Consider the following 21,720-nt stretch of genomic DNA (forward strand, 5'->3'; position numbering starts at 1 on the left):
TGGGGGCTGAGCTTGGAGGAGTACCATGACCTCCTCTCCTCCATTCTTGACCGTGGCGTTTGAGAGAATGAGTCATACATTTTGCATTTGGAGCTCCTCATCGTTCCAAGGGAAAAAGCCATGCTTCCGGCATCCCTTGGCGTGTGGGTTTCCACTCATCTGTCGATGGCCGGGCAACATGCCATCCTCAGGACAAAATGGCTTCTCCTCCATTTCTTGTGCCATTAGTTTATCCCTTAGGATTTAACGAATTTCCTCCAAGACCTCCAAGTCTTTTGAACAGCCTGTCTGTGCGAAGAGAGCTCAGTGCCCAAAGATTTTGCTGTCAATTCCTCAGTGTACTGTGGCTGCTCATTTATATCCATGTGCATCGCTGACACATCAGAGAGGCTGTCTCTTCCTTTCTCTTGATTTCTGCAAGTCAAAAACAAGTGTGGCAGGAGTGGATTTGCTCCTTTGCTGCTGCAACCCTCTATTTTCAGGCAGCAGAGGTGCATCTGTCCCCGCAGATCATCAACTGGCACTATGAGCAGGGTATCCTTAGGAAAGTGTTAGGAAACCATATTTCCTCTTGTTTCCTGGTGGGGAAAACTTTAGATGAATAAAAACCCCAAGGCAAGCCTGTCAGATCAGGCCTTCTTGATCTGAAGAAGTCAACTAAAACAGTGGAGGTTGTCACCAAGTGGTCCCTCACACATAAACATATCTCCTTCTTGTATGGTTAGCTGGCTTTCTCCTTGGCCCAGACAAAACCCCAGGAACACTCCCTGGTCTCTCAGGAGGTAGTAAACAAGACCTGGACCTCATCCCTTGGCTCTGGGGCACACAGTTGCAAATCTCCTCTGATCAGTGTGGGAGGAAGCGCCTCCACCCTCTTTATGGCTGCCCCGTAATGAGCCCCAGCTGTAAGCCTCTCCCTTCCATGCCTGGAAGCCCAGACTGGCCTTGCTGGGTGGGGCAGAGGCTGTTTAACCCATTATCTGGATGGATGGATGGACAGATGGATGGATGGATGGATGGATGAATGGGCAGACAGATGGACAGACAGACAGACAGGTGGACGGACGGATGGATGACGGATGGATACTCTACCAGGCTGACCAACTGGGTTGCCAGAAAGCTGCCAAATAGGTGGTGGTGTTGGGAAGAATGGAAATGGTTCTGCTCATTCCCTATTTGAAGGCATCCCAGGGAGCTGTCCCCAACCCCAGGCTTGTCCCCAGCACGTTCTCCACAGGGTGTTCCTGGCATTGTCAATCTGGGGAAATCCACGCTGTGAGCACGCAGGTGTGTGGGGTGCTGCAGGATGGCCTTTGTCTCCTGGCTGAGCATCCCATCAGCACCTGGGATTTGGCTCTTTCTTTTAGGCAGCTTTTGTCCATTAGAGAAAACCCACGGAGAGGAACCATCCCCGTCTGGCTCTGGCGTCCAGGCGCAGGCGAGTGGCCAGGCAGCCGCTGGTGTGATGCCTACGTAGCACCGCGCCATGGAGACGGGACAGGGGATTCCTGAGGTGACGGGGCTGCAGCGCGAGAGTGGAGCGGCACGGGATGGTGAGAGGCTTTCTCTACTCATATAGCTAATAGACTAATTAGCAAAGAGCTCGAAACTTGGCCGTGTTTGTTGTCAAATGCAGGCCTCTTTCCAAGCGGTGTTAACAGCCTTCTCTTTTCATTCCGGGCACATTGTACAGCCGGTGCTTTTCTGCCTCTTCACAGAGGATGCTTCATTTAGTAATGGATATGGACTGAATGGCTGTAGGTGACAAAAGGGTCAGGAGCGAGGGGTGACAAGGAGGGGGCTGAAGCTGGGGCTGGGAGAGCAGCGGGAGGCTGGGAGCGGGGACGAAGGGGGCATGTACCGAGCCATGTGTAACGTGGGAATGACAGGGGGCTGCAGGGTGCTGCATGGGCTGCCAGCAGAGGATGGAGGAAGTGGGTAAGCTGAGTTCTCCAAGCACCTGGTGGTGGAGAGGGGAGCCCGTAGCAGAGAGGGGAGTGCCCTGGCAAAGGTGTGCTCTAAGCCAAAGGTACGGCTCCCTTGCCATTTACTCGCTTCTAATTAAGATGCCAACGTTTAAACGATCCCTTTGAAAATGGTCCCCTTTCACACGAGAGACAAAAGTTCACACGGGTGAAAGGCTCCGGGCGCTGGCAGGACGCTGGCAGCGTGCGGGCAAGGGGTGGGCAAGCTTCCCCGCTGCTGGGCTGCCAATGCAAATCTGCCAGCGCAGCTGAGCTGAGTCCAGGGGAAAGCGGGAGGGTTTCCGCTGGGTTCCCACAAGTGCCGAGCTGTGGCTGTGCCTGCCATCACGTCTGCCCACTGCCTTTGTAGACGGCTTGGATAATGGTTATTCAGTGCCACAGGAGCGGGGAGTCTCGCCTCCATGGGGCCACCCTTCCATCCGGACACCTGGCACGTTGGTTCCCTCCGGCCTCCTAACTGGCATGCTCCAAGCTCTCCAAACCAAGCAGGGAACCTGGCTTCAGCTAGCAGAGCAGGGCTGGGGTGCTGGCAGAATGCTGCTGTCTGCCTTCCTCATGTGGGACAGCACCAGTCCCCTCTCAACAAAATGGGAATGGGGAAGAGGGAGGCTGGCAGCAGCCCACAGTAGCGTAACCTGCCTTGAAGGCACATACCTGCTGGGGAGATACCTTGCTGCTTCCCCCTGCTGCTTTTTGCAGCTTTGCAGGAGCCTGCGTGCAATCCAGGCCAGAAGCAGGGGAGATGCCTGCAAGCTTGGCTGCTCCTCAAGTGCTCCACAGTGCCTGGAACAAGGTATAATTGACACCTTCACCACACACTTTAAACACCACCTCAGCCAAAGCACCTGCCAGCCACATACAAATATTATCTGGGTGTCATGGCAAATGTTGGGCTGAGGGCCGAGAGCTGGCCCAGCTTCCCCCCAAGCTCCACAAAGGCTGCTTGCCTGCGGCTGGCTCTCCTGCAGATGCTTGCAGTGACATGGCATCACTACTACTGTTTGCCTTGGATATGGGCCGAATGCTTCTGGAAAAGCAGTGTGGAAGGCAGGTGGTGCCAAGCGGGTGCAGTGTGCCTGCCGACACCATGGCTCACATCTCAGGTACGGCCAGGTGGAAATTGCCCCAAACCTCAGAAGCAAGTTGATAGTTAGGCAGAGGCATGACTCCATGACAAAAGCCATGCCTGAGAGTGTTTGACACATCCACACTCATACATGGGATCCTTGAAGCCAGAAAACACTTTGAAAAGTATGTCCTCTCCTCCTGCTGCTGGGGGGGCAAGTAGGATTGGTTCCCTTTAGCAGCAGACAGGAGACCTAATATCATATGTGCCATTTGAGCCCTCTTGTGCCCTGGCCCCTTGCCACCAGGATTTGGCCTGTCTGCAGCCCGTCAGGTTTGCTTTTCTTGCAAAGCTCAGGCTAGCCAGCCCGTGGACTGCCTGGGAGCTGGCCACTGCGTGTGGAGCGTGATGAGCCACCGCGACACCGTGGGTGTGCTCCTGTTCCTCAGCTGATCCACCAGCAGAGCTGCAACGAGGCAGAGGGACATCTGAGGTAGCTATTGCAGCCTGCAGTGCTGAACCTCAGCATCGACAAGCTCAAAGTCTCGATATTTAGACCCTGGGCCCGAAGTTTTCCATGAACGTCAGCTTCTAGTCTGGAAAATAAGTTTGGAGACAGGGTCGGGTTTCCAGCTGGGAAGAAGGAATGATCTCACTAGCAAGCAGGTTAATTCCAGAGCGGCGTTTCCCTAACGAAGAACTCAGATGCTAAGCTCCCCAAAGCAGCGCTGGCAATGCATAGCAGGGCCAGGCTGTTTCCTGATGTGCCAGCTCTGCTTCATCATTTCCTTCATTCTCCTGCCTCCTGTCAGTGCAGAGACCTGGCTGCTTCTGCATTTCCTGATCCTTTCTATGTTTGCCTTTCTGGGTCTGGACATCTCCTCAGCTTTCCGGATGCTGGTAATTCCCATCCATTCATCTCCCTCTACACTCACGTGGCTACTCATTTGTTGCTCACTTGGGATCCAGACCTGGAGGCTGGGCAGCCATGGAGGCAGCCCCTCTCCCAGGTAGTTCTCTTCTTAAACTACCCTGCAGTTCCCTGTGAGCAACATCATCCTTTCCAGTCCTTCCAGTTCATCCCTTAACTCAGCTCCTTCCACATGCCCTTTCCCTGTCTGACCCAGTCACTCGTTCTCCATCCACACTTTCTGCTTCTTGATCTCCTTCCTCCTCTCCCCTGTGACCTGCTTGCTTCCTGCTGGGGACAGTGAGAAGGCAGGGGTTCCTTGCCCTGAAAAGTCTGTGCCTGTAAAAGGGCATTCAACACTTTTTCTGTGTTTTCAGCAAGACCTGGCTTCCCTCATGTGCCTTCAGGTGTAATGCTCCTAATGGAGTTAAATCTGAGTGATTTCCAGAGGCAGAAAGGCAGAACCAAACCTGCTGCGACCTTCACTTGGTGCAAGCACTGCAATTAGCCCCACATTTCTGCCATGAATGACGGTAAGCAGAAAACTGCCAGACAAACAGACCTTTGTATATCCATCCATTAGAAGCATGGCACTGAAGAGGCCCCATGTCTGGTTTGCTCTTTAGGCTTGGGTTGCACCCAGAGGCATGGGCTTTGCATACCTACTCACAGTAGCTTCTTGAGTCAGGCTGCTCAAGTTGTCCTACCTCACTGAGCATGGCGAAGGCAGGCCAGGGTGAGCGAAGGGTGTGCAAGCTATCTCCAATCTAGCTTAGTCACATTTTATAGGTATTTACTTACACATCTGCTTCAAGAAACCTATATCACCTCTCACAAAGGAAATTATTATTTTGCTACACTGGATGTTTACACTACAAATGTGCCACGTGTCTGTGGTTTGTTATGCTGCAGGGGTGAGGGGCAGGGGCAGAGCCAAGGCCTGGGCCAGGGCCAGGCCAGCAAGGCGCGGTATGGACAGGAAGATGTCAGGAGCTGCTTTCATGCAGCGGTCATTGTGTGCCAGACCCGCTTATATATTTAACACTCTTTAATGCTTTTGCCCTCTGACAGCTAGATGCTGCCCAGGGGCACTGTCTGGGCCAAAAGATGGTGAACACAGGCGCTGGTAGCAGTGACACATGGCTGGCAGCCATCAGCACGAGGGTCGTGGCAGTGGGAACTGCTTCACAGCAGTGCGTGCTCCCCACCACATGGAGACACTCGGCTGTGGTCACGCCAGGGCCGGCTTGGAGCAGCCGAGCTGCTACGTGCCTGCTGTCCAGTGCCTGACACTGCTGGGACTTTCCAACCCCAGCCGTGTCACCCACGTGTGTGTAACCGTTACCGAAGCTGCTGACTCATGGGTTCAGCACACCTCCGGCTGTGAAACAGCTGGAAACCTCGTTCCTCTTTGGGAGATGAGGAGGAGAAGGAGACAAAGGTCTAGTTAACTCCTAGCTGGCCCACGACATAATGCACAGAGGTACACGTGAACAAAACATACCTTAAAAAGTGCTCCGCTGGGTCTGCTCTTTCCTTTCTTCTTTTCCTTTCTTTTCCTTGCCTTCCCTTCTCTTTCCCTTTCCTTCCCATTGTCTTTGCACATTCCCTTGCCTTCCCTCCGGGTTTGATGTGAGTGTAGAAGGAAGTGTGCCTGAGCACGAAGTCTGCATTTGAGGTGAATGTGGGGAGGCGTCTGTGGGCAGGGCTGTAAGGACCTCTCTTTACCCTGTGGACACCTCAAGGGCACGGGCACTGGGCACAGGCTGCATGTTGCTGGCACAGCCAGCAAGCAGCGTGCTCCTGAGCACGGCATCAGAGGAGGAGGCGCGCGGCCTTGGGATGGTCACAGTTCTTCTTTCCTGAGCCGAAACCAGCAGGCGGGTTGGGGTGCCAGAAAAGCTTTCCAGCCCGCTGGGAAGCTCACGATCAACTCACACGGCCCTGGGGATGTGCCGGGCGGCACGTGCCACCTATGGCCAGCTGCAGCCTGCCACCACTGCGCTGCTGCCAGCTGCTGGGCTGCCGGCTGGGGCACGCGGAGGAGCAGGCCTGCCTGTGGCCCGGCACGCACAGCCCTCGCACGCCGCAGGCCGCACGTAGGTGCCCGCAGCCCCCAGCACCCTGGCAGCAGCTCCCGGCTGCCCTCCTTGTCTGCCTGCCAGCCCACGTTCCCCACGCGCTTCCTCCCGCTCTCCTTTTTCTGCATTTTTTTTTTTCTTCTTCTTTTTTCCTCTCTCCCAGTCACTATGCAGGGAGGGAGAAGGGGTGCGAGCAGCGAATGGGCAGCAAGAGGAGACGGGAGAAGGGGAGTCATCGGCCTGGAAAGCAGTGGGTGCTCACCCCACTGCCACAGCCGCTTCCAGAGAAGTCACTTCCTTCCCTCCCCGGGCTCTTTGTTTCTCCCCACAAAGGAGGAGAGGACAGTCTCCACAGCAGCTGCTGTGCCTCAGATTGCCTCTCAGTCCTGCTTCCCAGAGCAGAGGAGTGCTGCTGAGTGCTACGCCATCCTCTCCCTTCCTCTCCTGGGTCCCCCGGGCCGGGTGGTGGCCCTCAGGGCTGGTCTTTCTGGCTCAGGCATTGGGGTAAGTGGCAAGCTCAGCAGGAGACTGTGCAAAGCCTGGTGTTGGCTGGTAGTGTGTCTTTCTTTTTTCCTTTCCCTTACTTTCCCTCCAAAAAAACTGTCTTCTTGAGGTCTCTGGATGGGAACTGTGAACTCATCCAGGCAGGCTCCAGGTACTCGTGGTCGCTGCTGTAGGTTTCCTGCTCATCATACAGTTCATAGTTCCTCCCTGTTAGTAAGAGGAAGAGCCAAGGGCATGACTTTTCCTTTGGACCCTTTCATGATGAATGTGCACGTCTGACCATGCCACGTGGCACAACCTTACCTCAGCACAGCTACATCTGCTCACGTCCCCATGCCCATAGTCAGATCTCTTGCTGGCAGTGTGGTCCCATGTCATAGAATCATATCATAGAATCATAGAATAGTTTGGGTTGAAAGGGACCTTTAAGATCATGTACTTCCAACCCACTGCTACAGACAGGGACACCTCCCTCTATACCAGGCTGCTCTCACAGCCCCATCCAGCCTGGCCTTGAGAACACCTTCAGGGAGGGGGGCATCCACTGCCTCTCTGGGCAACCTGTTCCAGTGTCTCACCGGCCTCACAGTAAAGAATTGCTTTCTGATATCTAGTCTAAATCTACCTTCTTCCAGTTTAAAGCCATTTCCCCTCATCCTCTTGCTACATACCAGCAGCCTCAGCACACAAAGTGACTTGCCATGAGCACATCCTAACTCAGAAGTTGGAGTGGCCGTGTTTCCCCAGACAGATTGCCCCAAGCTGGCACAGCAGTCACACACACACTGGCACTTGTGGGTACTGTTGGATATCATGATATGTCCTCAGTGTGGAGTAGCATTTCCCTTTCCTGCCTCATGTTTCTCCTTTGGTTTTTGCTCCTTAATTCGCTACCCCACTGAGCTCCTGCTTGCTGATCTGCCACCCCTAAAGTTCTTACCCTAAGTTCCTACCCCCCTCTGCCTGCCTTGCCCATGCAGATTGTGACCTCCTCGGGGAACAGGCAGCGCTATTGTCACAGATGGCAGTGAGCTCCCCCTAATTTTCTCCTGAGCATATGCAGATGGGGCTTTGGTACACTCACGATTCTTTCATTCCAGAGAAATCTGTCCCTCTGTAGGACTGAAGAGCATGGTTATGCATGCTTTCCCAGCTTGGAGGATATCCAGCCAACCCTGCCAGATTTGAAGGTGTTTTTCACCTTTTAATCCAATTTCTTCCTGTGAGAATAGCCACGTCTTTCCTCTTTGTGTCCAAAACCTCAGTCAGGCCAGCACTGGCTTTCTTCTGTCATCATTCCTGGCCTCTACATATCTTTGACTTTCCAAAGTCATATTTGAATGTAGCAAATCTTCCTTCAGCTGATTTGTGCTTTGTTAGCAAAAGGAAATCCCTGAATTTGCTGATGGCAACTTCTCTAGGACCTGTCTCCTGGTATTCCAAGGGCAGCACAGCCAGTGCCGATTGCTTTGTGTGGGCCATGCTCAGTAATGAGGACAATAATTTATTCTGCCTCTAGTGGATAGTTTTATTGAGGCCAAGCACCGTCCCTCTGAGCTTCTTTTAAGGACAGACTTTCTTCTGCACAGTTCAGGCTGAAGCAGCCTATTATTAACCTCAAGTCCTCGTTGCTTGCTTTGCATTGCCATTTTAGTCTGTGTTGTCACTGACTCTGGCACACAATTGCTGCACCCCTACCATCTCCTTGAAGTTACATTGAGCCCCCTCGCCTTACCAGACCACCTTTCCTGACCTCGAACCTCAGGGAAACCTCTCATAGCCTTTGTCCATCCACAGAGAAGAGAACATGTGTTGAGTTCAGTCAGCCTGTCCTAGTTACTTGTCCCATATTTCCAGTGTGGAAATACGGCCTTGTTCTTCTCGAAGGGCAGTGGCAGCAAAGCAGCACGCCAGCAGCACGTGGGCCACCAGCTGCACAGGCATCGTTTGAATGCAAAGCTCCAGAGAACCAGGCCTAGGTCAGGACAAATGTCACCATCCAGAAGGACAATAGCAGGACAAAGTGCGTAATTTGCCCACACCCAAGCAGCTGTGTCACCGCTGATAGCAGGAATGGATGAGAGGAGTTCTGCTAATAAAGATTAATTACAAAGCTGCGCCTGAGCTCAGACCTCCCGCTTAAAAGGTTGCTGTGCGTGTGAGCAAGCAGGCAGCGATGACCTTAGCGGGGCAAACCTCAGGGACTGCGGGAGGCCAGCGGGTGCCAGGCAGAAGCGGAGACCAGCCTATGCCAGCCCATCTCCGCATAGAGGTGAAGCAGGCATCCAAAAATAGCCTGCCACCCCGATGCCAAGTGCAGCAAGCCTTTGATAAACAGAGTAAAAATAACCTCTGCGGGAAAGACATCGCAGCTCCCTCCATTGGAGTCTGGTTTGTGTTGGAGCCCGTGTTTGCCTTCCCTGGCCCCTGCCAGCTCACATGGTGCCCGCTGCCGGCACACGCTGGCCCTGGCTGGCATGTGGGTGACCACGAGGGACCGGTGAGATGCTGGGCTATATTTTACTGCTGCGGCAAGGCTTTGGCTTGGCTGGGAGCGGAGGGGCAGCCAGTGGGGATGTGCCTGGATAGGGCTACAAGGTGCTCCTCGTGCTGTGGCTTCCTAGCTGCCTGCAGACACAAGAGGATGGCTTGTGTGGGTGTCACACGCAATCGGGAAAGGGCAGGGAGGTCTGCCGCAGGAAACTGGAGCCAGGAGTGCTGCTGTGGCCCAGTGTGTCCTGAAGAGCCCTTCCCACAAATGGGGGCAGTGGGGGACCTCTGCTTCATGCGCCTTCGCTCTGCGCCAGGACAAAGAAGGGCAGAGGAGAGGGGTCCTCTCTACTCCCCAGGGAATGCAGGAGAGGGGATCAGCCTGAGGAGCAGCTCCTGGCTGCACTCAGACAACAGCACTTCTGGAGGAGGTGGGACCTTGTGTGAGGTAGGATGAGTCTCCCAGGATCCTAGTTCTGCATGATGGGCCTCAAAGCTGTGGTGGTTTCATTTGCAGCCCCAGCAAGCAGCAGGGTTCGTTGCTAGATGAAGGGATAACGCTTATATTCCCCTCACCCCAGTCCCGCCATGTGCACACCCCTGTGGCTAGGGGACACAGGCCCTGCACAGTTCTCTGCCCCACTGGCCCAGCAAAGCTCCCTCCAGAGAAGCAGAGAGCAGGGCCTGGAAAGATGAGAGTCCTACAAAGACAGAAAAAGCTGTGTTTTGGAAGGCTATTGTATTGCTCTTGTGGGTGGGGATAGCAGGAGGGAGGTGGGGCAAGGCAGGGGCCTGCCATCCTTCTCCAAGCGTAGTCACTCCGGCGCAGTAAGCCTTGGAGAGCCCTTGCTGTTCTGCTGCCAGCAGGCAGGAGCCAATTAAGGGCAATTAGGGTGGAAGCGGAGAAGGCGCCCCTTTAGCAGCCGCCAAAGCGGCTGCTCCAAGCGCTGGCAGGGCTCCACACTGTAAGGTTACTGGAGTTCTCCCTCATATTGTCCTTGGAAGGGGTTCTTCAGAGCTGTCTGCACGGAGCGCCGACATGAAGGAGTGACCCTCTTTGATGTGTTCACGTAACGAGTCCCAGAACTTCTGCAGCATCTTCCACCGATCTTAATTGCCTAGGCCAGTTACCCCAAAACTTGAGGTCTCCCAGGCGGAGAGAGATAGCCCTGGGGCACAGACATGGCCTTTGCCTCACACAGTGCCTCCTCCTTTGTGAAACAAGATGCAGCAAGCAAGGACAGGGAGCAGGAAGCTGGAGTGCTAGCTGGCCTCCATCTAGGAGAGGACGAGTGTGCTCAGCCAGGCTAGTGGGCTTGCTCACAGCCACGTGGGCCATGGCACAAACCCAGGGCTCTTCCCAGTGGCCCACATGCTCAATAGCTCAATATGGATGACCTCAAAGCTTCCCTCCTATCTGCACGTACTGACAGTAGACCAAGCAGTGTGGAATATCAGCTGCTGAGCTTGCAATGGCTTTGATGCTTATTTTGTCCCATCATGAATTTTTGCTTATTTTGTCCCATCCCTTCCTCCCCTACAGCTAAGGAGCTGAGGAACAGTTGGAGAAGGGACAGCTCTGGTGTGTGTCATGAAGACGTCCTCTTAGCCTGCTGCAGTGATGCTGACTTGAATCCTTGCTCTGCAAGCCTGAGTATGAAGTGCCTCTGGGCAGCAGTGTCCTGCCAACATAGAGTTGCACCACGGTACAGAATTTTCTAATATATGTTGCCCACAACACCCTTATCCCATTTTCCTCTCCCTGTTCTGCTTTTGGACAACCCCTCTCCCTCCTCAAAGATCACCCCTTGTTGTACTTATTCTCATGCTTTGCTGCTCCTGATGCCACTGTGCCCATCTTGTGTTGCTCTCCCCAGGCAGAGCGTAGTGTGCTGCCCTGCTTTACTCTGGCTGCTGGAGAACTGCAGCAGAATGAAGCTCAAAGAGGAAAGAGGTGCAGCTCTTGCCACCTGGCAGGGGACCAGGATGGGATGGGCAGAAGGTCCTTGGTAACTCGCCATCTTTGCAGGAGATGGGTGGATTTCAACTTTGTCTTGACATGGAAGAGAGTAGGAATGCTGTCAACTTTAGACATCAGTTGTTTCATCTGCAGGATCACTGTTGGTTTGGGCCAGGTTCCCTGAAGTCCTTTGCAAAGCATGTGTCCCAACTTAGGTCACCTGCTCGGCAGGCCCATTGCTTTGCCCTGTGCTGGATGGCTCTTGTTTCCCATCCACATGAGCCTGCTCACTGCTGCTGCCATCCGCAGCATGGTGGGAACAGCATGCTGCCTCCCGGCCTCCAAAGGAAAGGTGGACCTGGAGCAATTCCCATGGGTTTGCTACACAGCGTGCCACCTCCCATCCTGTCTGAGCAGCTTGTGGCTGCTGACCCAGGGCAAAGCAACCCGTGGCCTCAGGAAGTGAAATGCAGTGTGGAAACCTCGCAGCTCGCTAGATCACAGTATGTCCAAAGCAGGTCTAGCTTGCCGCCAGCTCTTGTGACAACTGTGCTTTTCAGTCTCTGTGAAGAAGAGGAACGATCTAGATAGTTTCTTCTCCCACCTGGTCCTGCTCTTGAGACTGCAAGTGCCGCAGAGCAGAGTTACAAGCAGACAGACACAGACCTTGGTCTGCTTTGTGAAAATACTTCCACTGTTGCTAGATTTGGTAAAACTCTTTCATTTACAAATTGCCCATAAAGCACCTGAGATCCTCTCAGAATTCTTGCCAGCATCTGCGATGCTTTTGTGTAGATCCAAACGGGAAATGATGATCTTGGAAAAGCTCCTCGTGGTTCCAGAATGGGTCCTGGGAACTTGGAGGGCAGTTACACTGCAGAACTCAGATGTTCTCTTCTCACAAGTGCTACCCTTTGGAAGCCAAGGAGGGATTCCTGGGGCCAGGAAGAGAGAGTGGATGCCACCAAGTGGCAGCAGAATCCCAAATGTGGAGCTTATGAGAAGTTCAGGCTCATTGCTCAGGCTGAAAGATGGTCTGGTCCTGCACATGCAGAATTTCAAGGAGGAATTACCACCTGAGAACCCACAGGAAGGTGCTGTACCAGCACACCCTACCTTCTCCAAAGGCACCATCCTCAAACTCAATGGAGGTAAGATTTATTCCGCAGCTCAGCAGCCCCAGAATTTACCACAGTAGCCGATATTTGTTAGAGAATTGTATTCCAGAACCAAAGATCTATTATTCACACTGACAGCCTGAAGAACTGAAAACAAAGAAAGAACAAAGTCAAATCAAGTAGCTTTGGACATAAACGATCCTGCCTCAAGGCAGAAGACAACTTCTAAGCAAGAGAGACAATTTCTAAGGGAGGAACTCTTTTGGCAGGCACACTGTCCCACTGCTGAGGAGCTTCTTGCCTTTCTCACACAGCAACTAAGAGCAGCCTCCACAAAATGCTGGGCTAGATAGAGGCTTCATTTGAGCCAGGCTGGCCGCTCTTATCGTCTATATTTTCACTATAAAAAAGAAAAAGAGAAAGAAAAAAGAAACAAAAATACATCTCTCTGGGAATGAGGAAAGTCCTAAATATTTGAAGCTTCTACAGAAAGATGCAACTGCATTGTTTGTGGCCTGAAGTATGCTGCAACAACAGGCTCTGAACTGTCATTCCTATCAATAGGCCATTAACTCTAAACTCAATGGCAACTCAAACCTTAGTTTTCTTCACTGTTGGATGTTGGCTGCAACTTTCAGCCAGAGAACATGCTCACCCCCTAGGCTCTTTACTGCCCTGCTTGACACTTGCTCTCTCCTAGCCATCAGGCTGCCAATTTGTGCCTCCCCAACAGCCCTTCCAGGACAACACATGCAACTGCAGCCTCCTGTAAATACACCGCTGCCAGTGGGAAATACAGCTGAGTATCAAAAATAACAGAATGGGGGCTGGTTCTGTTACTTACTTCTTTCTTCCCACAAGTGCTGCACTTTAATTTGAAGGTAGATGCAACTATGGACAAGTCTTGACTCGAACCCAAATTGAGACTTCTGCCCTAGAGGTCCAGATAGTCCCAAGGGCCCCATTCACAAAGAACTGCAATTAGACCTGCCTTAAGCATCTTGTCTGTGAAAACTACTGATAGAAGAAGGTTTTGCTGTCTTTGGTTGCTTGGCCCTGACCACTCTGTGTGGTTTCCCAGTTCTTCAAATGGAGCTAAGCCGTCAGGTCATGCAGGCGGCCTTCTGAGGCTGTGCCCAATGGAGAACCCAGCATCTGGCTGGTGTTTGGGAAGAGTGGGTCCATGCCTCCTTGAGAAGAGCACATAGGAGAAGTAGACTGGGAAAAAATAGAGCTGAACTACTGCTGCTGCTTCAGTCTGTGCATGTGCAGGGTAGAATAAACTATCACCTTGAAGGGCAGGATGAGCTATGGAAACCTGCAGCATAGAGGAAAAAGAAGGACCTGGGATCTGCAATACCATGGAGTGAGAAGAAATGACTTGGACTTGCAAAGGGCACGGAGTTGAGTTCATACCAACAGTATTTATGTGGTAGAAATGCAGCTATACTCACACTGGGAGCAGCAGGCCTTGATACACAGCACTAAGCAGTCAAAACAAAGAAAAAAGCATTTCACAATGTTGGTCTGGCCAGATTTTGTAGGGAGCCTGGAGCTGCCCAGAGCGCTGTGATTGCCATGCTGCCCACCAGCTGCATGGCCGCAGAGCGCATCACCACAGTCACAAGGGATGGCCACCTCAACTGGCTTAAACCGTGGCTGGACTCCAGCCCTGCTCTGTGCCACCCCTCCCAAGGGAAGATCTCTGACCACCATGCACATTCCTCCTGTTGTCTCTTTCATAAACCTCTGCTGAGCTGGGAGTAGAGCAGGGAAAGCGGTCAGTGGTGGTCAGAGTCCAAAAAGCAGCCATGTTGCGGCCATGCAGTGAAGAGCTCAGGGTGATTCATGCATCTGGATCTTTGGCCTGTTTTCATAGAATCACACACTCATGGAGTCATTTGAGTTGAAAAAGACCCTGGAGGCCAGCTGGTCCAACTCCCCTGCAATGAACAGGGACACCTACAGCGACATCAGGGTTCTCAGAGCCCCGTCCAGCCTGACCTTGAGTGTCTCCAGGAACAGGGCATCCACCACATTTTGATATACACAACCAGCTGCTTGCTGGTGTTTGATGGGAGGTGACTCTCACTTGGGGGATGTGGCTGCCAGCCCAGAGAGGGGCACAGCTCCGGGTCCAAATGATGCCTTTCAGCCACATCCAGCTCCCATCGATTCCTTCCCAGTGTCGGTGGAGATATGCAGCAAGGGCCTAGGTGGAGGGGCAGCAGAGAGTTCTTGCAGCCCCACCACACTCCAGCAATCAAAGCCCAGCCTCTGTAATTAATACTATTTAGCCCAGGTTAGTGGCAGAGGAAAATGTCTCTTGTCAGCCTGGCTTTGCCCACTGGCCCTGATTTAGCAACATGAAAGCATTTTTTCTGATTAACTGCTCACTGAAGGAGATAAAAGAGATGACCATGAAATGTTTTCTTTAATGTGATGAATGTAAAGGGACTGGTAGAGCTGGGAAGGGGGAGAGCAGAGGAGAGAGAGTGCTCCCATAGCAGATGGGGCTTTGGGGAAGGGGTGTGGGGCAGGAATGGGTGAGCATCCAGGATAAAAGTGAATAACTGAAACATTTCTGGAAAGACTGCCTCAGAAAATCTACAATTGCTACAGATATACATACATATATATATAGATGTAGTATGAGATTTGTGAAAGGATTTGATGAAGTCACAGCCTGAATGCCAGATTTCACTGCTCATCTCTACTACTAAACTAAAAAAAAATGTTGGTAGCTAGGAAACAAAGTGAAATAGTAAATCTCCATTTCTAATATGGTGTGGCGAGGATATTCTGGGAAGAGTGCTGCTGCCTCTATGTTGTAAAGGCATACCAGCAGCTTCGAACTCTACATCTGAAAGCTAAACATAGTTTCCTAGCAGCCCTTAAAGGGCATTTTGGCAGTACGTCATCCAAAGTGGCCTTCAGTGGCTCCTGATGTACTTTTAACTATGCACACTCGATAGCTTAGATTTTAAAATTTTCTTAAATTGGAATAGGAAGTTGGGCTGACCTCCTGAAGATTAATTCCTGCTTCCAATGTATTATCAAACAGCAACCGGGGACTCAGATGGGTTCTTGCCAAAAAGAAAAAAACCCAGCAATTTAGAAAAGAGAGGGAGAGTCCAATGAGCACCTTCACTTGAGTAAGCTGTTGCTCTTATCTTTTCCCCAGAAAGCTTGATGAGAATGTGTTTTGCCATAGTATTTTTATGTACTCCATGGCAGAAGGGAACAGTGCATAGCATAAAATCATTTTCATATACAGAATCCTATTGAAAGGCAGTTGGGCAGACTGGGAGACGAAAGCTCCGACAGATAGCTGCTATGTCATACAGACTGACAGGTCTTGTGCAAGCCGACTGTGCCAAAATGGGGGCAGCTTTGCAGGTCAGCAAGCCATCACCTCCTCTTCCCAGGTGCTCAGTGGCATGATCAGGTGTGCACAAAGGCAGCGGCCGTGCTCAGCACCAGGTTGACAGGGCCACAAGCAGATCAGATGTCCTTTCCCTGAGCCCCCCTGGATACCTCTCTGCTCCTCTCCCAGAGGTCACAGGAGAGATAGGAGAGGTCCCCGAGCAGGCAATGGAAGCACTGAAAGGGAGGTGAGGCTTGAATACAGATAAGAGGAGTGAAAACTAATTATCTGGAAAAGCAATGCGATTGTGGGGTATAAAATAATGACTGGAAAGTGCCTTTTATTTACTGCAAGGCAATAATAGCAGAGGGCAGTTGATAACGCTGCCAGGGCGACATTTTAGGGCTCTTTAATCTAGCAGAAAGAGGCGTAACAAGCAGCAGGGACCGCAATTTAAAGCGAGGTGAATGTAAATAAGAAATGAGACACATTGCATGGGGCGTGCTGGCACACATTGAAGGGAGTGGGGGGAGCCTGGGGCTCCTTATGCCTTTGTGTCCAGGCTGGCTGCTTCTCTGGGAGATGGACACAAAGTGCTGAGCTCAGAATGGTGGCACATTCGTTTCGCCCAGGGCTGAAGCACGGGGAAGCTCCTGGTCCCTAAGGCTGCCCAAAGCGCTGCCTAGCTCTGGCGTGAGCAGCAGTGTAAATACTGCACAACAGGCAGGAAAAACACCTGCAGGTGATGGTTAGGCAGTAATGTTTTCCCAGAAGGCGGAAAATCTGTCAGCCTGGGCTTTATCATTGTAAACAGTTTTTCTTTTAAAAGCAAACAAACAAACTGGTAAGAAGTCTCCTAGTAACAGGTGCTGAGCGCCGTGCTGCAGCCCATAAGTCACAGCTGACTGTTTATCCGACCACTATTTATAGCTGGTTAAACCTCTCCATCCCAGCTTGTGTTTCCCACTTGCTGTATCTTCCTAATTGATGTATTTACTGTCAGTGCTTTAATAAAACAGAACAAATATTGGAATGAAAAATACATTGTCTGGCCCCGGTGCTGCTGATGCGCTCTCTGCAGGGCCAGTGGTGAAGGCTGCCCTCAGCTCCAGATGGCTTTAATGCAGACATTGCCACCCCTTGTCCCTTGACTGATGGGGACATCTCCATTCCTGGAGGTGCTCAAGGTCAGGTTGGACGGGGCCCTGGGCAGCTGAGCTGGTGGGTGGCAGCCCTGCCCATGGCAGGGGGTTGGAACTAGATGGTCTTTGAGGTCCCTTCCAACCCAACCCAACACAACCCAACCTAACACAATCCAAGCCCTTCTATGATTCTATGATTCTGTGACAGGCAGAATGGGATCTAGGCTTGCACCAGTCTGAAGTGGAAAGTGTTCAGGAGGAAGGCAGCAGTGCTTTGGAGGAGCTAGGCTGGGACACGGGTGTTGCAAGTGAATTGTGAAGAGACAACCCACATCCCAGAGGGTATCACCTCATTCCCACTCCTCTGAAGATGCCTTTCTGGCTCACCTTCCAGCAGCTGCATGAGCTGAACACGCAGCCACCTTGCTGTGCCAGCTCTGCATTTTCTTCAGCAGGCTTAGGTTTTCTTACGTAGGTGCAAGTTTAGGCATCACATGATAGCCCCAAGCAGGCACCAGCCATGCCTCTCCCTTATGTTAATTCACCTTCCTTGCCAAAGCAGCACAAGGTTCTGCAGCGCAGGGACATAACCAAGCCCCTGCTTCATACAGAGGTAATTTTCTCTCTGCTATGAACTGCACAGCCCTCTTTAGCCTTAAAATCCAGAAGCTCATCACACGCTCAGCCACTGCTTTTCCAAGAAGAGCACACACGGAATCCTTCAAAAGTCCAGTTATGACTACCTGCGTATAAAAATAATGCAGCTGGTCTGAAAGAGAAGCTCAGGGTGTGCTTTGTTACTTTTAGGAGATCTGCACTGGAATCGCTTATTATGGTTTTTTAAATTCTTGATAGGTTTCAGACCGCTTCATTTGCAGGGCTGCTAATGTAACAATAGGATGTGACCGAATATTAGCAGCCTCAGGCACCGTCTGGTGATTCACCAAAGCATTTCACTTGCACCACAGCTGATATTTGTGTGTATTTCAGTGTGCCAGAGTGGAACATTCAATATTTGGATCTTGAGTTCCTCCCAGACAGAAAGGCGCTTGGGAGGGGCTGCAGACTATCTCTGGGCTCCTTCCTTTAAAAAAGAAAAAAAAAAAAAAGAGATTTGATTAAGTTAATTATATATTAAATAAAGGAAAAAAAGAAGAGCAGAAAAACCAACTTACAATCCATCAGAAAAAAAAAATAGAGGAAAAGCTTTCTGAGAGAATGGCTGAAAGCAATGGATTCCTGCCATCTTAGCTGTCTGAACTTCTCCTGCCAGCCAGGCTGTGATTTACATCTGTCCATGAAACAATGACTCTGATGTGAAGCAGCCTTCTGCCAGGGAGAAGTTCACCCAGTGCAAATAAGCCGAGCAAAATCTACCCATCCTTTTGCAGTGTTTCAGATCGTTAGTTTAGTGGAAGGAAAAATGGAAGAAAAGTGGGATATATATATATATATATGTATATATATATATATTCATATGGTATTTTTGTTTTTTGGAATTTGATGTTTGCTTCATGCCCCAGGGTGCCCCAGTTTCTGGCATCGCCTTGGCAGAGGCAGCAGGACGTGGCCTGAGCCCTGCAGGAAGTGCAGGCAGCTCTTTCCATAAGGCACTGCCCTGCATTCCAGGCACTCTCACCTAAGCGTTTTTTAATGCCAAATACCTTTTCTGACAAGACTTACGGAGGGTCTTAAAGAGCCTTATCAAAAATCAGATTGGAAGATGGTCTTGCGGCCTTCCCGTCTGGTACAGAGGGGAGTGTAATGATGGAGGAGCAGTGTAACGATGATAGAAGGTTTAATAGTTTATAGGATTACACAAACATTTCGTTTTTTCCTAGGAGTGGGACTCAAAAAACAGTTTTTTGAGTTAAACGGATCACCTCATTCTACACTGTCTGCTGCTGTTTTTCAGCTCCAGTAATACACAGCTGCAGCACTTTTGATGTCTCTGTGAACTTGAATGAAAGCAGAGAGCATCTCCATAAATATTTTCCTAACAGAACCTGCTGAAGTGGACTAGCTTATGTACAGGAGGAGTCCTACAGGAAGGATCCACACTTGGATATTCAGTCCAGCATTATGTTACCTAATGCTGCTGACCTGTTCTGTGATCCTAAAAAAACCTCTTTCTTTCCTCTCTGATCCCATCGCCCTTTTGTCTCCGTACTCAGCTGATTCAGCCCCATCTCCTTTGTTTGCAGGAGCATTTGCACGGCTTGGTCAGAGCCTGAGCAGAGCGGTGCTGTGTGAATAGTGTCTGTCACCTGCACAGATGACCCTGGTGTGTGGTAGCATGGTATGCTTTAGTGTGTTGTGCAAGTTGGCAGCACAGAGGCTGAGATAAGGCCTCACCTTTGGATGCTGCTGCAGCTCTGGTCATTGGAGCAGCACCTCATCAGCACAGATGGGTTCCCTGCTGGTGCCCAAGATGGACAAAATGTAAAACAGCTTAAAGGAAGATTTGTTCAATTCCAGTTTCAAAGTAGACATGGGGGTGTTTCTGTTGGAAGAGGAACACCGGCATGATCTCCTGTAAAGCTTCAGTCACTTCTCCGAGCCTGGTAAGTCTGTTGGGAGCAGCAGAGCCATCACTGGGTTGCAATATTGAAACTCCCTTCCCATGTCTCTATGCTTGGAACCTCAGAATCATATTATCATTAGGACTGGAAAGACCAGTAAGCTCATGTGGTCCAACCATCAGCTCACGTCTTTGGCCGCTCTATACCATGTCCCTCAGTGCCTCATCCACACATTTCTTGAACACATCCATGGACAGTGACTCCACCACCTCCCTGGGCAGCCAGTGCCTCACTGCTCTTTCTGAGAAGAAATTCTTCCTAATATCCAACCTGAATCCATTCTGGTGCAACTTGAAGCCATTACCTCTTGCCCTATTGCTGCTTAATCCCTACAATACCCCTACAGTCCTCCTCAAACCCTCTCTCTTTCTCTATGCTGTCTTCCAGGCAGCTGAGCCTGTGCACAGTGCCTGGTCACCAGCTTAGCCACGTCCTCTTTGGTGCCCATCGGCTCCTTCTGCCCTACTCCATGAGCCTGGAGCTTGTGGACAAGAGCACTTTGCATGTGATGGGGCTGCTCTGAAGAGCAGTGCGTTGGGCAGACACAATGTGTCCCAGAGGCCAGCAGGTCTCCAGGAGAGAGCGGAGGGAATTCATACAAATGTCATCTGAGTGGTGAAGGAAAGAATAAGAGCAGATGATAAAGAAAGGCAGATTTCTAAGGTTGGATCAGCTGGAGCTGTAAAGACTCCCCAGCTGCACAACAGTCCCATTCTGGAGTATTTCAGCCTTCTGTGTATCTAAACTACCTAGCTTTGGGCTGTTCTCTCTCATGGAGCTCCTTGTAGTTGCTGGATGGAAAACTTGGTTGTTTGCAGTTTTTTGTTGTAAGTTTAATGGGGATAAAAACCATACAAAGATAATGAAGATAAAAATCCAGTGACATCTGTTTGCACTTTAAAAAACTGCGTAAAAACTGAAAACATGCAAATAAACCTAGCATTTGATGAGTGATGAGCAGTTTCCCCTCAGCCTCTATGACAGTCTGGAGCTGCTAATGACTAGACAGGATGTAACTACAGCTAAGAGAAAGCCACAAGAAAATAACTCTTGATGAATAAAGTCAAGTGCCGGCATTCAGCCTCACTGGAGTCCTCAGACAGGTGGAAGCTGGCAACCCTGAGCAGCCCCTATGTCTGTTGACTCTCCCAAGCCATAGAACCATAGAATTGTTAAGGCTGGGAAAGACCACTAAGACCATCTAGTCCAACCATCAACCCATCAATCCATGCATAGTCCCTAATGATCCTGATGCAGGATCCACTCTGTCAGCGCCAGACCCTCTTGCTATGCCCTGAAAATGCAGGTGGTTCTTCAGACTATCACCATGATGGCCAAATTACCCAAGGGTGGAAGCAGGATATCAAATGTGGGATGCTGAGTTTCTCTTCAGGTGTGCCAAGCAGGGAAGCTTGGAAGGTTACGGAGGATGTCCTAGCCGACTCCACAGCTGGGCTTGCAGCACCAGAGAAGAAAATGAAAGGGATAAGTGCTGGCAGCCCTGGAAATACCCATGTGGGATGCATCCCACCAGCAACAGAACCCCTGAGGAAGGTGTCAGGGCTGAGAGGGGCAAGTATGGAGCCAACACATCTGCCTTCATCCTTTGTCGTGGGTGTTCTCTCCAGCTAAGCAGCTCAGTCCACAAGCAACCAAGACAGGCCCCGGAGCAGGATAGCTCATACCCTGCTGACGCATATGGTCATTATTTAGTGATCCTGAGCCTTGCTGACTGCACGAAAAATTACAGAAGTTGGCCTGATGGTACAGAACTAACTTAAGGCAGACAGCACACCCCCTTCCCTGAAAGGGGAAACTCACTGAACTCCCTGGGATGACTCTCAGAAGCCAGCAATAAGAACGGGAATAAAAATTGCATAACTTAGCACTGTTTGCAATGGCCCAGTGCCTTCTAGCTATCCAGGCCCCTTCTGAGTATTGCTAAGTTCAGGAATAGTGCTAAGATATCTGTTATTCCACTGGAATTCCCCACCCTTTAAATTTTCTGCCACTTCTGTTGTTATGAAGGAAGGGCAGGTGGCCCTAGCTGTTCCCTGTGAGACCATTAGCACACTGGTATTGAGGTTTCCTCTTACTCTTCTCCCTCCTAATGTAACGTATCCCAGCATTTTCAGGGTATTCAGATAAGAACTAGCCCAGGGCCATTCTCACCATGTTATCTTTCTGGGACCTACGGTGGTGGCTGCACACTGGGTAATGTAAAGATGTTGGGACCTCAACAGCATTCTTTCCCAAGCCCTTTTACACTATGCCCACATCCTCCCCAGGCATTTCTACAGATATCTTAGAACGCTGTGAAGTCCATAAGTGCTTCAGGCTGCATTAACATGTGTTCATCATCCTGGGCTGTGTCCTGCAACTGGAATCCCTCATCACTGAGCATCTCAGGTTGTCTCCTCAAGAGTCCTCAAGTTCCTTCTTGTCCAGCAGGTATTTGCATCACTTTCATCCCCTTATATCTTCCTTATCTAACTACACATCCTTCTCGTATCAT

The 21,720-nt window shown here is 50.9% G+C and overlaps 1 protein-coding gene across 1 annotated transcript in view; it reads left to right on the forward strand.

Moving 5' to 3' along the window:
- The first annotated feature begins 2,195 nt into the window (after positions 1-2,195).
- The window catches only part of LOC101750125, a 32,312-nt gene continuing 12,787 nt past the window's right edge, over positions 2,196-21,720 (forward strand). Inside the window, exons 1-2 of the mRNA XM_040697831.2 lie at positions 2,196-9,046; positions 10,580-21,656. Coding sequence (XP_040553765.1) covers positions 5,644-6,654 — 1,011 coding nt within the window. The 5' untranslated portion in view covers positions 2,196-5,643 and the 3' untranslated portion in view covers positions 6,655-9,046; positions 10,580-21,656. The remainder of the gene's footprint in view (positions 9,047-10,579; positions 21,657-21,720) is intronic.

The sequence above is a fragment of the Gallus gallus genome, chromosome 3 (assembly GCF_016699485.2).
Source record: "Gallus gallus isolate bGalGal1 chromosome 3, bGalGal1.mat.broiler.GRCg7b, whole genome shotgun sequence".
Lineage (NCBI taxonomy): Eukaryota > Metazoa > Chordata > Aves > Galliformes > Phasianidae > Gallus > Gallus gallus.